The 18,546-nt window shown below is 54.4% G+C and overlaps 1 protein-coding gene across 1 annotated transcript in view; it reads right to left on the reverse strand.

Moving 5' to 3' along the window:
• Window positions 1-18,546, reverse strand: part of CCDC180 (coiled-coil domain containing 180) — a 55,267-nt gene that overhangs the window by 26,573 nt on the left and 10,148 nt on the right. Inside the window, exons 10-20 of the mRNA XM_062207915.1 lie at window positions 17,809-17,888; window positions 14,778-14,866; window positions 14,059-14,181; window positions 12,539-12,712; window positions 11,146-11,261; window positions 10,013-10,139; window positions 8,184-8,223; window positions 7,606-8,054; window positions 6,269-6,495; window positions 1,950-2,125; window positions 336-516 (exon numbers count right to left, since the gene is read on the reverse strand). Of these exons, the coding sequence (XP_062063899.1) occupies window positions 336-516; window positions 1,950-2,125; window positions 6,269-6,495; window positions 7,606-8,054; window positions 8,184-8,223; window positions 10,013-10,139; window positions 11,146-11,261; window positions 12,539-12,712; window positions 14,059-14,181; window positions 14,778-14,866; window positions 17,809-17,888 (1,782 nt within the window). The remainder of the gene's footprint in view (window positions 1-335; window positions 517-1,949; window positions 2,126-6,268; window positions 6,496-7,605; window positions 8,055-8,183; window positions 8,224-10,012; window positions 10,140-11,145; window positions 11,262-12,538; window positions 12,713-14,058; window positions 14,182-14,777; window positions 14,867-17,808; window positions 17,889-18,546) is intronic.

The following is an 18,546-nucleotide window of genomic DNA, read 5'->3' on the forward strand; positions in this document are numbered from 1 at the left end:
TGATGGGAGAACTCAGTCCCTGGCCTTCCTCCACCACAGGCCAGGGCACCGCCTCTGGATTCATCTCAAATGCAGCCTCCTGCAGGAAGCCCCTCTGGGTTTCCCCTGGGAGGTGGTTCCTCCCAGCGTGGGTGTTTCCGGGCACCTTGCTCACACCCTGGCACGCAGGCCACGTGTGCCCTTTCCTCTTCGTGGCTGCTCACACGGTTTGGCCCTGGCTCTCGGGAAGAGGGTAACTCAACAGCAGGCTCCTGCAGTGCGCTCTGCACCTCTGAAAGCCGCAGCCCGGCTGGGTTCCCAGGGCCAAGCAGCAGGGACCCCTGCTCGCCTCTCACTTTTGGCTCCTGTTGGCGTTCAGGAAGATGTACTCCATGTCATAGATCTTGCGGCGGAAGATTTTGCTCCGCGTGTTTTGCTCCTCTTGGAACTGGAAGAACATGAGATTCTCCTTCTTCAGCGTCTCCATGATCCCTGCGCAGTGGCGATTCAGCCGCTCTCGGTGAAGCGACAGCTCGGCTGGAAAAGGACGGCGAGAGCTGGGCACCCAGTCCTCTCCGAGGGCCAGCCCAGAGCTGGGACCCTTCGGTTCCAGCTCCTGTCCCTGGTTCTGCCTCCACTGCTTTCGCCCAGCGGCGCCAGCTGCCAACAGGCTCTGACCTGAGAGAGGCCCCTGGGAGGCTCTGCCAGCTGTGCGTGGGGAGCCCCCTGCTGGTAGAGCCCCTGCCCGCAGCTGTGGGGACAAGGCTGGGGGAGATGGGGAGCCCTGGGGAGTGGAGGGAGCAAGGAGTGGGGAGTGGTGGGGAGCACTGAGACACAGGGGAGAGGGTCTGGGGACAACAAAGCAGCCCGGATGCCGACCAGCTTCCAGGGCGGCGGAGGAGGAGCAAGGCCTGGGCATCCTTTGGTGTGAGCAGAGTCCCAGAAACCCTCCTGGACCCGTGGTGCCTGCAGTGGCCGAAGTGCTATGGCTGCAGCTCCTCCCAGAGTGAGTGGTGCGGTGCTGGAGCTCATCTCTCCGGCCTCAGTTTCCTCGTGGTGCACTGAACGACCAGGCAGCCTGGGGCAGACGGGAAGGCAGCCCCCAGGCACCAGTGTACCTGGGCGTCTTTATTCCTAACTTCCGGAAGGCAGGCAAGTTGCCCCAGGCCACGCACACCGGGATTCAGGCCAGGTGTCTGCTTGCCCGGCTTTTTCGCTGCTTCAAGAGATAGGGGTTTGGATGGGATCACGTGGGGCCTCTGCCAGCTCTAAAGGGCCCCAGTGGAGCTGGGAATGTGATTCGAGTGAAAAACCAGCCAGGATCATTGGAGGACCCCACTGAGAGTGTGCCCCTCCCCCCTGTTAATGGTGCCCACCGCCTCACAGAGAAGTGGCACATCTTTTTCAGTGGGCTGAATTCTGGGAGGAAGGAATGTGGCTACCACCTCTGGCAGCTGTGTCTTGTGCCAGGTTCCATGATTCCTCACTATGTCATTTCAGGAGGGATAATTTTCACCTCCAACACTCGCTTCTGCAGGTGAGGGAGGGATCAGAGAGGTCAAGGGACTTGCCCAGGTTCACAGAGCCAGAGAAGTTGAGCTTGAGAGTTCTGATCCCTGAGCCATGGGCTTGCCTCTAGAGCATGCCCTACACAGGTGGTATCCCACAGGTATGGGAGCAGAACTGGACTCCCAGAGCTAATATGGGATGGCAGATTTCTATGCAGCCTTTAACACTCTTTAAAAAAAACAAAAAAAACACAGATGAAAAAAATATCAGGTGAGGACCCTGAGCCCTACTTTTCCCTGCAAGCCTGGGAGGTGCAGACCCTCGTGCACATCTTCAGTGGTGTGACGATGACATGCGGGGTACACACATGCCTGGGCACTTGATGAACCTGGAACCGAGGGGCGGCCGATGCTGGGGGCGGGGCCTTGGGGAGGGCGGGGCCCCCCTGACAGGGGCGGTACCTGCCCTGACGTTGTGGATGTCCTTTTCGATGTGCTGCATTCTTGGCTGGTGCAGGTGCAGGCGCAGCTCCAGTTCTGAATCCAGCTCATCAATCTTGGTGGCCACCATGACCTGGGCTTGGAGGGAGCATTGGTCAAACCACTTCTCAAGGTGCTCAAAGAAGCCGGTTCGAAGTCTGTGGGGCAGAGCAGCAAGGGTCAAGTCCTGTCAGTAATCATGACTGGTAGGAGATCTTTCCTTTTATTTCTAAGATTTATTTTGCTTATTTGAAAGACAGAGTTACAGAGAGAGAGAGAGAGAGAGAGAGAGAGAGAGTATCCATCCACTGGTTCACTCCCCAGATGGTCATAATAGCCAGAGTTCAGCTAACTTGAAGCCAGGATCCAGGAGCTTCTTCTAGGTCTCCCACACAGGTGCAGGGGCCCAAGGACTTGAGCCATCCTCCGATGCTTTCCTAGGAGATTAGCAGGGAGCTGGATCGGAAGTGGGGCAGCCAGGACTTGAACTGGTGCCCATACAGGATGCCAGTGCTGTAGGCTGAGGCTTTGACCTGCTGCACCGCAGTGCTGGCCCTGGGAGATCGTTCCGCACCGAGACCTACAGGGCTTCCCTCCTTCTCCCTCATTTGATTTCCCTGCTCTGTCGAGTTTCACTGTGTGAGTGGACTGTCACTCATGTGAGCAGACCACTGCTCGGGGGGCTCCAGGCAGTTCTTATAAGACAGGCTGCAATGAGCAGCTTGTGCAGAGGTCAAGTGGAGAGGTGTTTCTACAGGAAGAGTACCCTGATCAAAGGCTGAAGCATAGAGGGCCTCAGAAAGCTCATGGCAAATAGTGCGTGGATTTCGAATGTTTCACACCAAAATAAACTTTTCCATTTTGGGACAAAGACTGCGCACATTTCCACGTGTTGAAGACCACTGAGTGTCTTTTTCCCACCTCCCTACTGGGTAACTGCTCTTGTCATAAAATACCAATTTCTAGGAACTCTACATAATGAGAGGCCCATTGGCTTTGATGTGAGTTGGAAATATTTCCCAACGTATCGTGTCATCATTTTTAACATTTATGGTCCTTTTTAGGCATGGATTGTGAGCACATCAGTTCTCCCAAAATTGATCTATGGATTCAATGCAATAACAAGAAAACTATCTTAGCTGATGCCTTATTATTATGGAAACTAGTGAGCTGATTTCAGAATTTGCGTGGAGCGACGGCAGGCTGAGGACAGTGAAGTCGATCTTGGAGAAGTTTGCAGTTGGAGGACTTCCATTCCCAGGCAGTGAGACAGCACACAGCTCCAGCAACCAAGCAGCCCACGCAGTGAGAGGCCACTGTGCAGGGACGTGGCATGTGGAGGGGTGAAGGAGGCGTGCCACAGCAGTGAGGGAGGGAGAGTCCTCTCAGTAAATGGTCTGAAGTCAACAGGGTCTCCACGTGGACAGAAACAAATCCTGAATCCTACCTCACACCATAGCAAAAATCAATTCCAAGTGTATTTTAGGTCTAAATGCAGAAATTGAAAACATTTCTAAGACATAGCATTGGTGAATATTTTCATGACATTGGAGCAGGCAAAAATGTCCGAGGAGGCACAAAATAAACAAACCCTATTGAAAGAACTGATAAAATAGACCTTATTAAAAATAAGAACTTCTGTTGATCAAAAGATACCTTGAAAGTGAGGAAGAAAAGCAAGCACAAAAGAATAAGGAACACTTGCCATATATTTATCTGACAAAAGCCTCATATGGCACATGTAATTCCCATGAATTAATAAGAAAAAAAGAATCCACCAGAAAGAAAATAGGAAAAAGATTTCCTTCAGTGTGTTCCAATACGATAAAAAATGGACATCAAGTGTATGAACAGGTGCACAGTATCACTGCTTATCAGAAAGACGCAAACTCAAACCACAATGAGGCGCCACTACAATTACACCAGAAGGGATAAAACACCGCTGACGCAGTCAACGGCTGCTGAGGACGTGAGGTGACTGGAACTCTCACACACTGCCGTAAACCACGAAACCGTGACAACCGCATTTGCAAACTCTTTGGTTCTATCTTCTGGCCATGCATGGTGGACATGCATGGTCTCTGTGATACACTGCTTCCACTCTTAGCCATGCGGACAGGGTGGGCACTGTGGTGCAGCAGGTTAAGCCAACGCTTGGGACACCCACATCCTATGTTGGGGTGCCAGCTCGAGTCCTGGCTACTCTGCTTCTGATCCAGCTCCCTGCTGATGTGCCCGGGAAGCAATGGATGATGGCTCCAGCGCTTGAGTTCATACCACCCATGCGGGAGACCCAGATGGAGTGCTTGCTTCCTGGCGGCAGCCTGGCCCAGACTCAGTTGTTATGGTCACTTGGGGAGTGAACCAGTAGATGGAAGATCTCTCTCTCTCTCCCTCTCAGTCTCTCTCTCTGCCACTCTGCCTTTCAAGTCAATAAATAAATCTTAAAAGAGAGAAATGCATGCCTACATTTACCAAAAGACCTGTACAAGAATTTCAGGGCAGCATTGTTGGCAAAGCCTCAAACTGGACAAGACCCATACATGCATCAGTAGAATGTTAAAATGCATTATATATGTAATATATATATATATGTTATATTATATTATATATATATATTATGCCACACAGAAGTAAAAATGAACTCTAGTCGCATTCAAGAATACACATGAATCTTACAACCACAAGAAAGAAACCTGACATAGAGGAGTAAATTCTGCATAACTTCACTTAAAAAAAGTTCAAAAACAAGCAAACCTCACACAGAGGTTAGAATATTTATCCTTGGCACAGGTCCACGAGGTAGGTTCCTGGAGGGTTGGTAATGGCTGTTTCTTATAGGTCCTGGGTAACAGGTGTGTGTGCTTTAGAAAATCCAGGGAGGTATGTACACCTAGGATTGCTACACTATTTGATAGGTATGCTATCCTTCAACATGCAAAGGCAGTCGGTGGGACACAGAACAGTCCCCCTGGTTGGTGGCAAGCCAGATGGCATGGGGATTGGTATAAGATTTGCAAGATCTATATCCTATCTTGGAGCTAACTGCTTCCTGGCTCGGAGATCTTGGCCAAATGGCTAACTCTCTGAGCATCCGTGTGCTCATCTGTGTGGTGGAGTTGATCGGGGAACCTTTCTCACAGTCATGGAGGGGATTAAGCACTCTCAGCAACCAACAGCTCTCGGGGTGGTCCTGGCGGATGTCTGTCCTGGGAGCTAAGGGGAAGGCAGAGGAGGGTCTGTGGTAGATGAAGGGGAAAGATAGTGTTGGAGTCAAGACATTTTCCAGGTGAAAAGAGCCAAAAAGCGGGACTGTTTGTTTCTTCTGCTCCCTGCCTCTGCCTCCTGCCCATGCGTAAGCCTGGGTGGTGGACAGACCGGGTGATCTTCAGCTGGTCAGTCCTACACACTCTAGGTGCAGGAGGGCAAGGGAAAGGCCTTTCAAAAGCCAGTGCAAATTCCCATGTTTGCTCCAAACTCTAACACAAGGTCCGGAGACTCAGGAATTAGGGGAGATAAATTCTTAGTGGCAAGATTACAGATCATTCCTCTATCTTCATCAGTTTTTGCAACAAATGTATCATGTGATCAGTACAAAATTCCGTGTGTGATACTTGTTCCTATGATTTGTATGTGCAGAATTATTTTAAAAAAGAAAAGGGGGGCCAGTGCTGTGGTGTAACAGGTAAAAGCCACCACCTGCAGTGTTGGCATCCCATAAGGGTGCCAATTCGAGACCCCGCTGCTCCACTTCCAATCCAGCTCTCTGCTATGGCCTGGAAAGCAGCAGAAGATGGCGCAAGTCCCTGGGCCCTGCACCTGTGTGGGAGACCTAGAAGAAGCTCTTGGCTCCTGGCTTCAGGTTGGCCCAGCTCTGGCTGTTGCAGCCATTTAGGGAGTGAACCAGTGGATGAAAGATGCCGCTCTCTCTGCCTCTGCTGTGCCTCTCTGCAACTCTGTCTTTCAAATAAATGAAAAAATCTTTTTCTAAGAAAGAAAGAAAAGGAACTCTTGGGACGTGGATGTGACAGACTAGAACCCAGCCGCACCTGGTACAGAGGCCCAAGGCAGCAGGGCATCTGGGGCCAGGCATGGTGGTCACTGTCTCTCAGGGTATCCATGACCACAAATAATTTGTAAACATTTTCTGTGGCTTGCTGTTTCTCACCCCTACCCTCCCTCAGGTACTGACATGCTACGAATTTTTTTTTTTTTCCCAGCTGAAACTACATCACTCGTTGGCCTGTCATCTTATTAAATCTCAGGGCAAGAGAATGAGAATAGCAGGGCTTCCCACTCACTGTTTCTTAATCTCCAAGATTAGTCTGGATGGGATGATCACTTGTTCTATGAACTTGGTCCTGGACGTGTCGTTGATGAGCCTGGCCAGGAAGTTGGCGTGGGGCTTCTGGCCACTCTCCTCTTCCTCCTCCAGGGACACGAAGACGCAGTATGTGTTCCCACTGGACGTGGTGAAGGACTCCAGGTTTTCATAGGACAGCTCCACACTCCCTTCTTTGTCTTCAGCCTGAACAAACAATAAGGCTTTCACTCATTTGTCTGTTTTTAGATTTTTTTTAAATGTGTTTGAAAGGCAGAAGGACAGAGAGAGAGGGAGAAGGAGATCTTCCATCCACTCTTAACTCCCCAAATGGCTGGGCTGATCTGAAGCCATGGGCCAGGAGCTTCATCCGAGTCTCCCATGTGGTTGGCAGGGAGCTGGATCAGAAGCGGGACAGTCAGGACTCACGCTGGCACTCGGGTACAGGGTGCCGGCACGGCACCTTACTCTGCTGTACCACAGTGCCGGCCCCTTTCAAGACTTTCAGACTTGACATCATCAAGTGGGCTTGGGGATACCAACTGGGGTTCCTTGACTTCACAGATTGCAAACCTGTGCGACAGTTCTTCCTGATAGTTATCTATCTGTTCCCACACAATGCTTTTAAAATTGGGAAGCTACAGATAAGAACCTGGGTTTCTGATTTTTCTTTACACATCAGAAAATACGTCAACGCTCAGCCTGCATCCCCACCCGGCATCCCTGCCTGGGGCTGAGGCATGCCTGCTTGTCAGCGTCCCACACGTCTCATGTCATCTCACGTGCTGCTCCAGCCCTCTTTTCTATGCCACACCTGCAGGCATTTGAGTTTGGGGTCTGTGCTCAGAGAGAAGCCCCATACACCAATTCTTCCGCAGCAGTTCAGGAACTGGGGCTTTTACAACCCCGTCATGATGGAATTCAAGCGACTGCTCTGTGAGTGCGGACATGTTCGGAGGGCGGACAGGGGTCTGGCCGGCCTTGACCCACAACTGGAGAGAGGGAGGAGGAGGGATGGCTGGGCTGGGGTTACGCAGGAGCTTAGGAGGAGGAGCTGAGGGCCAGGGGCAGATGAACTGCAGTGCAGGGCGGCTCCAGGCACGGTGCTGGGACGTGACGCGGGGAGGGTGAGCTCTGGGCACCATTGCCATGAAGGAAGAACTGGATCTCCCATGACAATGACAACACTCAAAGGGTCCAGCACTTTCGTAGTGGCTTATCTGTATCTTTATCGAAACCGGGACACGCAAGGAATGAACACCGCAAACTGTCCCCGTGCCCAGGAGCGAGAGCGAGAGCGAGCCGGGGGCTGCCTACCTCATCCATGGATAAACTCTCCTGCTCCTCCTGAGCCCGGTCCTCCTTTTTGCCCTCGTCTTCGTTCTCCTCCTCCTCCACCTCCTCCTCCTCCTCCTCTTCCTCCTCCTCCTCCTCCTCGTCGTCGTCTGGCTCTTCCTCCTTCTTTTCCTGGCCTGGGGGTGGCTCTGCGGTGCCCTCCCTTTCAAGCGGCGTTTCTTCCGCCTCTTTCACCGAGTCGTCCCCGGACTCGTCCAGGGCGTCGCTCAGGACTGACTTCTCCTGCGGGCTCGCCGCCTCCTCCGTGGTGGAGGACTCCACCTCCGGGCCCTCCTCGCCCATCTCTTCCGTGGGCCTCACGGAACTGGCCGCTTGGCTTAGGCTCTCCTCCCCTCCGCTCATTTCCACTCTGGCCTTTTGCTTTATCCACGGTTTCCTCATCCTTTGCATGAAGAACTTTTCGTGGGCTTCTGTTGATGGTGGGCACCGGGACATGGGGACACACAGGTTACCAGTGCTGCCTCCCTTGGGCCTCCCCAACCCACAGACACCCAAGAGTGAAGGTGGGAACAATCAGACCTGGATTGTCAAAGTGTTACCTGGTTCCCTGAACTTGAAAATGACTTCCCCAGCCAAGTTCTATAAGCAAAAAGCAACAAAAACACCCATGAGTGACTGAAAAGCATAGCCCAGCCCTTCAACGTGTGATGCAGGCTTTGACCAGCTTTTTTCATTGAAGTAATCCGAAGGGTCCCAATCTAGGGAATGAGTTTTCCTTCATTCCAAGCAGGTGAGCAAACCCTCCCAGCACACAGGGGGCAGTGATGGTAAAAGCTCATGCTGTGGCCGGCGCCGCGGCTCAATAGGCTAATCTTCCGCTTTGCGGTGCCGGCACACTGGGTTCTAGTCCCCGTCGGGGCACTGGATTCTGTCCCGGTTGCCCCTCTTCCAGGCCTCCTCTCTGCTGTGGCCCGGGAGTGCAGTGGAGGATGGCCCAAGTTCTTGGGCCCTGCACCCACATGGGAGACCAGGAGAAGCTCCTGGCTTCAGATCAGTGCAGTGTGCCAGCCGCGGCGGCCATTGGAGGGTGAACCAATGGCAAAAAAGGAAGACTTTTCTCTCTGTCTCTCTCTCTCTCTCACTGTCCACTCTGCCACTCTGTCAAAAAAAAGGAAGGGCAGGAATCCACTGCCAAGGATGATTTGCACAGTCCGGGAGGCTCCTCCTTAACCCTACCCGGCCCCTCTTCCACAGGCTCTGGGGGAAGGTGGGGACATTCTGTGTAATGGATCCCGGTGTGGACTGTGCAGTTGGCAAGTGCAGATTGAATCCCAGCCCCTTACAAGCTCAGGGACCTGGTGTAAGTCCCTTAAGCTCTCTGGGGTTCAATGTCCTCTCTTGTGAAATGGCGGTCATAGCGGCACCCACATTTAACCCAGGCAAAGGGCAGACAGTAAGCTTGCTCGCCTATAGTGTGAGTCTCACCTCAGGTGTCACAGGGAGCAGACTGGACAGAGATCCCATGCCAGAGGAGAGATTCCCTGGGAAGGAGTTGGGTATCCGCCTATGTGGGAAATCCTTGGCCAGGTTCCATGCCAACCATAAACATTTTCACTTTGGCCAGGTGGGACTCTGACTGGGTGTGGGGAGAAAAAGCCAAGCACTGGGGACTCAAACCAGGACGTTCCAGGGACTGCTGCCTTTACCCAGGGAGCAGTGATTGTGTCTGAATCATGCACAAGACCCTGTGCTAAGAGCCGCTGAGGCTGGATACAAATGAGTAACACGTATTTATCTTTCAGGAAATACATGCAGGTTGAGTGTTCACCTAGTTGGGTGCTCCAGAATTGAATAAGCAATCAGGTACAAGTCAGGTGAGATGAGGGGCCAGCTTGAGTGGGTGGAGTCCTTGGGGGTGGCCTGGGAGCATAGGTGGGTTCAGGATGTGGAGAGAGGAAAACCCCAACAGAGGGAGCAGCACAGAGGCAGGGGGCACACGCAGGAAGTGGGCTGAGTTTGTTGAATCAGGGAGCCCAAGGCGGGAAGCTGAGGGGGGGGGGGGTCTTTATGGTCACCCGGGGACGGTAGAATCGGTGATGAGCTTCTGAGCAGAAGTGGGCCAGAGGTGTATTTGGGGAGAATTATGTTGGCAGTGATGGGCACAATGAACAGAGCTCAGAATGTCCTATCCATGCCATGCAAGCCCATTCAGTCCCGGAGCCCTGAATTCTGAGCTCTTATGGCTCTTTTAAACTGAGAATGAGATAGTCTCTTAAAGTCACCATCAGCTTTCCTGCCTGATGTCCCGACACTGACATGAACTCTGCAGGGCTGTGTGGCTTTTGACGTCCTGATAGACGAGAACAGGAAGTCAACCTCTCCCCTTTGCTTCCTTGTGCGTGCTGGGTGTATCAGATCCCCTCCATACCTGTTCAAAGATTTCACGCACGAAGAAGTGTTGGCTGAGGGTGGCGCTGTAGGAGTTGAGCTCTTTCAGTATGATCCCTGGGTACTCCATCACTTCCTCTGTCAGGAGGCTGTGAAAACACTCATACCTGGGAGAGGGAGGGCGGGAAGAGAGCCCGAAGGGGAGTGCAGCTGCACAAGGCAGACCCCACACTCTTGCTCCCCGGGAGGTGGGCTGGAATCCAGCAGTTAGCTGTGCAGAGAGCTGCCGTGTGCGTGTTCCTTTACGTAAGAGTCCTTACTTTATTCCCCTTTTTCTTTGCAAAAAATAAAAAAATTGGAAAATACACGAGAGAGTTTTCTGTTTGTAATGTGGCTTCCCTTTTCCTATCCACTGTCTGAACTCTGTCCTTGAACTTCACCTATGTTATCCTCACACACCCTCAGCCACCTGAAAGCCCAGACTTTTGTCTGTTTTTCGGAGAATGAGCCAGAGGCAGAGGCTCCAGGAGCTGCTCCTTAGCCTCAAGTTATGCTCCTGAAGTCCCGCAACCAGTCGGCAGCACAGCTCCCTCTCTGTGAAGGATCTTTACAGAATTAGTTGTACAGAGGCACCAAGACACAAGGAAGTTCACAGAAAATTGTAACGCCACGTTGAGAAATTAGAACTGAAAAAAGCCAATCAACTAGGGGATGGTTAAGTTCTTAGGTGTTAATAGATTACACGGTCTTTAAACAATTGAAATACATCTGCAACTCTAGAATAATGTGCATAGTATAACCCAAGCTTTGTTTGAAAAACACTATGTTGGTCTGTATGATCATATATGGAAACACATACACCCATGAAAAGGAACGGTTAGGAAGATATGAGGGGGAAAATCTCCTGTGTTTGAGGTGCTTGGCTTTTTCTCTTCCTTTTAACAAAGAGCAAGCATATTTAAAATTCAGAAAGGCAGGCCTGGGTTCTTGACTTTGAGAACTCCCTCCCTGGAAGCGTCTGGGCTGAGCAGAACTGCCCAGGACCGCAGGGTTCTCCACCCTCGGAGGCTCCACCTGCTGCATGCAGCCCCGGGCTTCCGCGCAGCCTGCCTGCAGCCCTGAACGGGAATTCCACACGGTCCCCTCCTTGCCTTCTGGGTCTGGCCAGCCTACCTGGACTTCATGTTCTTCAGAAAGTGCCTGGCCTTCTCCAGGTATAACTTCAGTGTTTCTTCATGGCTTTGCTGCCTCAGCTGGTCCAAGAGCCTATCGAGGTGAGCCTCCTGGGTCTGGCAGTCAAGGTGAGAGGAAGCAGACATGAGCTCCCGGAGTGTGTTGGGTGGAAGTGACAGGAAGAACCCTGCCTCTGGGACCGAGGGCCGGAGGCGTCCTTCCCTACAAAAGGGGCAGCAAGTCTGCCACCGGCCTCCCTCTTTCCACCATAGGCCTCCTGGCTCTTCTCTGTACCTGGAATGTTCTTCACTGTCCACTCTACAACTGCAGGGACCCAACTCAGATGGGACTCCTCAACTTGGTCAGGCCCATGCTACATCTGCCATTTCACCAGTCGTCCTGGCCAGCACACCCTAGACTGTGTTCTGGGAGTGGGCTGGAAGCCAGGCAATCTCCTGGGGAGGGTCTGGGCACTGCCAGGGGGGATGCCCCATTCTTTATGACGTAGCTTTGCAATGATTCCCAACATGTGCGTAGTTTGCTTCAGGAATAGCGCGTGTTGTGCTGTAACGGGAGCCTGGAGCACAGTCCCCTCTGCCTGAGTGTGACGTACTATCAGACCCGTATGTGAGAACCTGCAGTTATCCCCTCTCTTCCTCACGAATGTGACAGTGAACTCCCCTTGCTCTGGGCATCTTCCCGACAAATCCCATTAGGCCCCATGCATGAGTTATTCCAGTCAGTTCTAGACTGCCAAAGACATGCGAATCTGAGTCTTGGACCAACAATCTGCGCCTGCCTCCCTATAGATGGCCAGAGCCCAGGCTGTGGCAGGCTTGGCACTTTGATGCCTACCCACCCACGCCAGCACCACCCTCAAGCACTGGGGGACTTTACATGTCCCCACGACCTCTGCTATGTGGGGACCAAGCCACCTTCTCCCAAGAGAACGGTACACCCCCATCTTCCCCCGGACACCTGCTTCCATGGCACAGGAGTGCCTGGACTTGTGTGATCCTGGAGCTCACTGCACCTGTCTCTTGAACTTCTCCTGCAAGGTTTGTTCCTGTGATTCTCCCCACCTTGAGCATCACGAGTCTAAGAAAAATTCTCTTCAGTGGCAATAACTCATGTGATTCATGAACTCACACTCCGATCCTCTCCTTATTTTAACCACACAACCCCCCGTTGGCCCTCAGGACCTGTCACGCAGCTGGCACATGGCTCACTGGGATTTCTGCTACTTCCATCTGGCCCCATGTCTCCATCCGCGAGTTCTGTAGCTTATGGTTTTCTGTTGGGGCTAGGGTCTATTTTGAGTTCCTTGTTGGTTGTGGCTGGGTGTGGCCCAGCCCTCTCGTTCCTCCGGGGCTGCCCGGGGAGATGCCCGCACCTGGATGTCCTGGCTGTGCTTCTGCCGGTGCTGCTCCATCCTCTTGGCCAGCTCCACCTCCTGCATCAGCAGCATGCTCTGGCACGCCTCCCACAGCTGCACGGCCTCTTGGAAGTAGTTGAAGAGGTCAGCGCTCTGCCGCTCAGTCTGCTGTGCCAGGGCCTCGAAGGATTTCTGTGGTGGCAGAGCCCAGAGAAGGTGCCTTGAGGGCCAACTGGCTCAGGACCAGGAGGAGGGCCCACCCAAGAGGAACTGTGTGCCTCCAAAGACTGACTGTCACTCCCCACGTCCTGTTCATCAAGGTCAACTTCTGGGCCACACTTGGGCTCCCTGCCTTCCCTCCTTGGGGTAGTGTCTCGGGTCTGCCTGGCCCAAAAGTTCCATTTCTAGACCTGTCCCACTAAAGTCACTGACCGGGAGGAGATGGAGTTTGGGCCTGAAGAGAGAAGGGCCAGCCGTAGTGACCAGCCTGGGCCCCGGGGTGGGCCACACCCACCTTGGCCTGGGCCATCCTTCATCTCCAGAATTCCCTGACTCACAGCACCTGGGCTGAATACCACACCTGCTGTTCATTCAATTTGCGCCATCTGGGGCAGGGTTGGCGAGCTGTGGCTTACCAGCTACACTGGGCCTGCACCTGCTTTTGTTTTTGCCCTGAGAACTGAGCATGAAATTTCCACTTTAAAATGATTGGGAAAAAAATCAAAAGGGGCTGGTGTTTTGGTGCAGCAAATTAAGCCACTGCCTGAGATGCCGGCATATCACATTGGAGAACCAGTTTGAATCCCAGCTGTTCCACTTCCAATCCAGCTCCCTGCTAATGCACCTGGGAAGGCAGTGGAAGATGGCCCAAGTATTGGGCCCTAGCCACCCATGTGGTCGACCTGGATGGAGTTCTAGGCTCCTGGTTTTGGCCTGGGCCAGCCCTGGCTGTTGTGGCCATTTGAGGCATGAACTAGCCAGGTGGAAGATCTCCTGTCTCTGTGACTCTGCCTTTCAAATAAATACATAAAAGCTTTTCCAAAAAAAATCAAAAGAAGTTAATGATGTGAGAATCCTGAGACCGAAGTTTCAGTGTCTGTCACTGCGGCTGCTGGGACACAGCCACACTCGGTTCTGCATTGCCTGTGGCTGCTGCTCTGCACCGCTGGTGGAGTTGCTGAGCTGAGACAGCGCCCTGACGGCTGCCTGATCTGGCCCTTCACAGGGACTGGGTACCAACGCCACCTTAAGATAAGCAGCATCTTGGGACTGGGGGCCCGGGGTCAGCCAGGCCAGGAGCTCACAGGGCCTGAGGGGGCTTCCTCAGAGTTCTGTGTGGTGCCCTTGGCAGCAGGAAGGCAGGGAGGGGCCTGGGGATGCTCTGAGGAGCTGGCAAGGGCCAGGGGGAGGGGACACAGCAGGGATTCACAAGCTGGTGGCCTCCGACTTCCTGTCTCCTTACAGCCTGATGCCCTGGGACAACCCCCCCCCCCCCGCCCCGCACCCCTGCTCCCGACTGCTGGGTCCCCACCACGCACGTCCAAGAGCTCCAGCTTCTTCTCCACCTTGCTCTGGAGAGCGCCCACCATCTGGAAGAAGGCTGGGCTCACCACGCTCTCTGCCTCCGCCTCACTGAAGGCTTTCCAGTCCAGCAGCTGCTTCTGGAGGGCATGCGGCGGGGCCTGGCTTAGGGCTGCAGCCCGTGGCTCGGCATCGCCACACCTGCAGGGTTCCCAGGGGAAGGGCTCTGCTCCCCGGGAGCTCTTCACCCCTCAGGAGAAGAGGGGAGGGTACAAAGCTGGAGAGGAGGGGGTGGGCAGCAGGCAGGGCCCTTGGAGCCCTGCACTCTTCAAAATGACTAGGGAGGTAGGGAGGGGGCGGTTTGACAAAATATTTCCTCTACCCTAGAAGAGCAGTTAGTAATGGGAAGGGGTTGGGTGTGAACTCACTGAGGCAAGCAGGGGCAGAGAAAATGGGGGTCCCAGCTGGGAGTGGGGGTGGTGACAATAACTCAGGATATACCTCCACTGAAGAATGGTGCCCAGGGCCATGCAGGACCCAGAGGGGCAAGGTGCAGCCTCCTCTCACACGGTGGGGAGGGGCTTCCCAGGGGTGGGGTGGGCTAAAACCCGAGGGAAGGCTAGATCTGCTGGGGAGGGGCTGGGCAGACACTCAGAGGCCAGGGAGCGCGTGGGGCGCGGGTCCAGGCTGGGGGGCACATGAGACCCCAGCCCCTTGCTCCTCTCTTCAGGCCCACCTTGCAATCCTGCACGCGAGCCAGGCACTCCTGCCAGGCCTTCTCGTAGAGCAGGCGGAGCCGCATCCCGCAGTCCGTGTGGTAGGTGTCTCCACGGGCGAGAAACAGCGCAGGTCAGTGGCTTTCCCCAGTGAGAGCGGGCAGGACTGCCCCTTCCGCACAGGGGAGCAGTCTCTCCCCAGTGAGTGCCTGTACCGCGGAGGCTCTTGAGGCACAGGTCGGGGGGGGGGTCCCCAGCCAGATCAGGGCTGCCCCTCCTCCTCACAAACTCCCTGACCCTCCAACTTAAGGACCTCCCACGGGGGGCTCGTCTGTTCTGGATCCTTCTGGTTCTAGACCCAGTGAGGCTGCACAGAAGTCATAAGCCAGTGAGGAAATTCAGCAGTGTTCCCAGCTGCTGACTGTGGAGAATGGCTCGGGGGCTTGCACCACAGAAGGCAGGAAGCCCCTCCCTCCTCCTCCCCATTCGCAGGAACTCGGTGTGACTGGTGCCTCGGACGACACCTGCAGCGGAGTGCTCCTGACTGCACACGGCAAGAGCACGCAGACGTTTTGTGGGCTCCTTGACAAGAGCTGGGGAGGGGCAGGGCAGGTGGCGGTGTGGTATAGATTTGGACACTGGACAGGGTTAGCTGGCACTGGCTCTGGAAGAGAAGAGACCCCTATCCCATGGCTACTCGTAGGCCAGGCATCCCCAGCCTTCCAGGAGGTCACAGGGATGCAATCTCCCCAGGCCCCTGCTGCCAGTCCTGAAGCTCACTGGTCTCATCACCCCCTAACGTTGGGTTCCCACTGCCCCCAGTGTGAAGCCCACTCTCCCATGTGGCCCATTGCATCTTCCAGCCTTGCTTGCTTCCACCTTCTCACTCCAAGCCCGAGCTCTGTCTTGCCTCTGGGCCACCCACATGCTGTACCCCTGCTTGAGTTGCTTCCTCCCACTTGTCCTAATTTGTCCCACTCTGCCTTGCCTGGTAGGTCTCAGTGGGGTTGCCACTTCCTTGGCAAAGTCTTCCGTGACCCTAACCTGGCTGTATGCCTAACCATGAACTCACAGGGCTGGCAACCTCTCCACTCCCTGCTGTAATGTCCCTTCTTGGGACTACTCAACGGCAGAGCCACCTGCTGATTGCCCGGGCCCAGCACAATGTCTGTACGTGGGATGTGCAGAACCAATAGTAGCCATTGCTACCATCAGGGCTCTTACAGAAACACCCTGAGATCCAGGAACAACAGTGGGCACCAGGCCAGAGTGAGCTGTGTCACTTCACCAGCTATGTGACCCTGGGCAGAACTCAATCTGGGTTGACCATGTGGGCACCGGGGACACATTCACTTGAGTCACCACTGCTGCCTCCCAGGGTCTGTGCTGGCGGGAAGCTGGAATCAGGCACTGGAGCCGATATGGAACCCAGGCACCCTGATAGGGGAACACGGGCATCTTAATTGGTAGACAATTTGCCCACCCCTATAGAGCATTTTTTTTTTTTTTTTTGGACAGGCAGAGTGGATAGTGAGAGAGAGAGAGACAGAGAGAAAGGTCTTCCTTTTTGCCATTGGTTCACCCTCCAATGGTCGCTGCGACCGGCGCTGCGCCAATCCAAAGCCAGGAGCCAGGTGCTTCTCCTGGTCTCCCATGCGGGTGCAGGGCCCAAGCACTTGGGCCATCCTCCACTGCCTTCCCGGGCCATAGCAGAGAGCTGGCCTGGAAGAGGAGCAACCGGGATAGAATCCGGCGCCCCAACCGGGACTAGAACCCGGTGTGCCGGCGCCGCAAGGCGGAGGATTAGCCTGTTAAGCCACGGCGCCGGCCTGAGCTTTTTTTTTTTTTTTTTTTTTTTTGACAGGCAGAGTGGACAGTGAGAGAGAGAGAGAGAGAGAGAGAGAGAAAGGTCTTCCTTTTCCGTTGGTTTACCCCCAGTGGCCACTGCGGCTGGTGCACCATGCTGATCCGAAGCCAGGAGCCAGGTGCTTCTCCTGGTCTCTCATGTGGGTGCAGGGCCCAAGAACTTGGGCCATCCTCCACTGCACTCCTGGGCCACAGCAGACAACTGGACAGGAAGAGGAGCGACTGGGACAGAATCCGGTGCCCCAACTGGGACTAGAACCCAGGGTGCTGGCACTGCAGGCAGAGGATTAGCCTATTGAGCCGCAGCGCCGGCCCGAGCTTTTTTTTTTTTTTTTTTTTTTGGACAGGCAGAGTGGACAGTGAGAGAGAGAGACAGAGGGAAAGGTCTTCCTTTGCCGTTGGTTCACCCTCCAATGGCCGCTGTGGCCGGCACGCTGCGGCCGGCGCACTGCGCTGATCTGAAGCCAGCAGCCAGGTACTTATCCTGGTCTCCCATGGGGTGCAGGGGTCCAAGCACCTGGGCCATCCTCCACTGCACTCCCTGGCCACAGCAGAGAGCTGGCCTGGAAGAGGGGCAACCGGGACAGGATCCGGTGCCCCGACCAGGACTAGAACCCAGTGTGCCGGCACCGCAAGGTGGAGGATTAGCCTAGTGAGCTGCGGCGCCAGCCCTGAGTGTTTTTTAAACACTACCATTGATGATCGAGTGCTCTCACTGAACTCTGCCTGGACATCCACCTTTAAGGTAGGACCCAGTATCACTGCTTCTGACATCCCTGTTTCAGGGAGGAGGAACTGAGGCCACGGGAGGCCCTGGCGTCCCCAAGGCCACACAGTCGAGACCGAGCAGAGCTGCATGTCAAACCCAGGCTTCTAAGTGCGAGCCCATGTGCTTCCCTTGTGCTTCCGGCCGTGCCCCTGAGCCATCCTGACAGGTGGGCGTTGGAGTTCCGTCTGTCTGTATGCTTGGGTCATGGGTGAGGGGTCAGAGTGCATGGCTAACGCAGCTTTGGGGAGGCCCTGGGAGGGGAGGGAGGCCTATGAGCCCTCAGAGCTCCCTCTCCCCACTGCCTCCTCTCCAAGAAGAAGGCGCCGCCACTTCCTCTCAGATAAAGGCCTGCCTGGCTGACCAGCCAACCTGGGACCAAGCCGACTGACCCAGCGGCGTCTCCAGACGTCACTCACCCAGCTGCTTGTTCAGGGAGTTGAGAGAAGTGTGCCACTCACTCAGCTGGGCCTTGCTGTAATTGGGGGGCAGGAGGTCACTGGGGAAGGAAGTCGAGGAAAGCTCGTGTGGGCCAGCGCTCACCCACACATCTGGGAGGGGAGTGCCGCCAGCATACTGAGGAACCCAGGGGACCTGCGGGGGATTTCCTGGTGCCAGAAACACACCACAAACAGGTCTGCTGGTGTTAATGAAGGGAATGCCAAATTTTCCCAGTTCACATCATTTGACCAAGGAAGCCTACTTCTAAGAACCTCATCTGAGATAAGAATATAAAATGCATGCAAAGTATGCGCGAAGACGGTCACTTACAGGGCCCTTTATACACACACAGAACTTATTTAAAAAATCTTCATACCTCAAAACGGGAAACTTCTAAATAAAGTCAAGAATCCTCTCCTGAAGTCATTCAAAATAGTGTGGCCCACACACCAGTGGTCAGTTTCATTAGCTCCTTCCACTGGAAGGTGGGTCTATTCGTCCATCCCAGGATCCAGGGTGTGGCCGTCTGACTGCTGTGGTCAGTGGGACACTAGCATGCATGACCTGGCCCAAGCTCGCATGCACGCTTGTCCTCTCTTGCTGCGGGGACCTTTCCTGCCACCCAGGGACCTTGGGGAGGCTGAAAGAGCACGTGGACAGAGGCCCCAGCTGATCTAGCCAGGGCTCCAGGAATAGCGGCGAGGCCATCCTAGAGC

Source organism: Lepus europaeus, chromosome 12, assembly GCF_033115175.1.
Source record: "Lepus europaeus isolate LE1 chromosome 12, mLepTim1.pri, whole genome shotgun sequence".
NCBI lineage: Eukaryota > Metazoa > Chordata > Mammalia > Lagomorpha > Leporidae > Lepus > Lepus europaeus.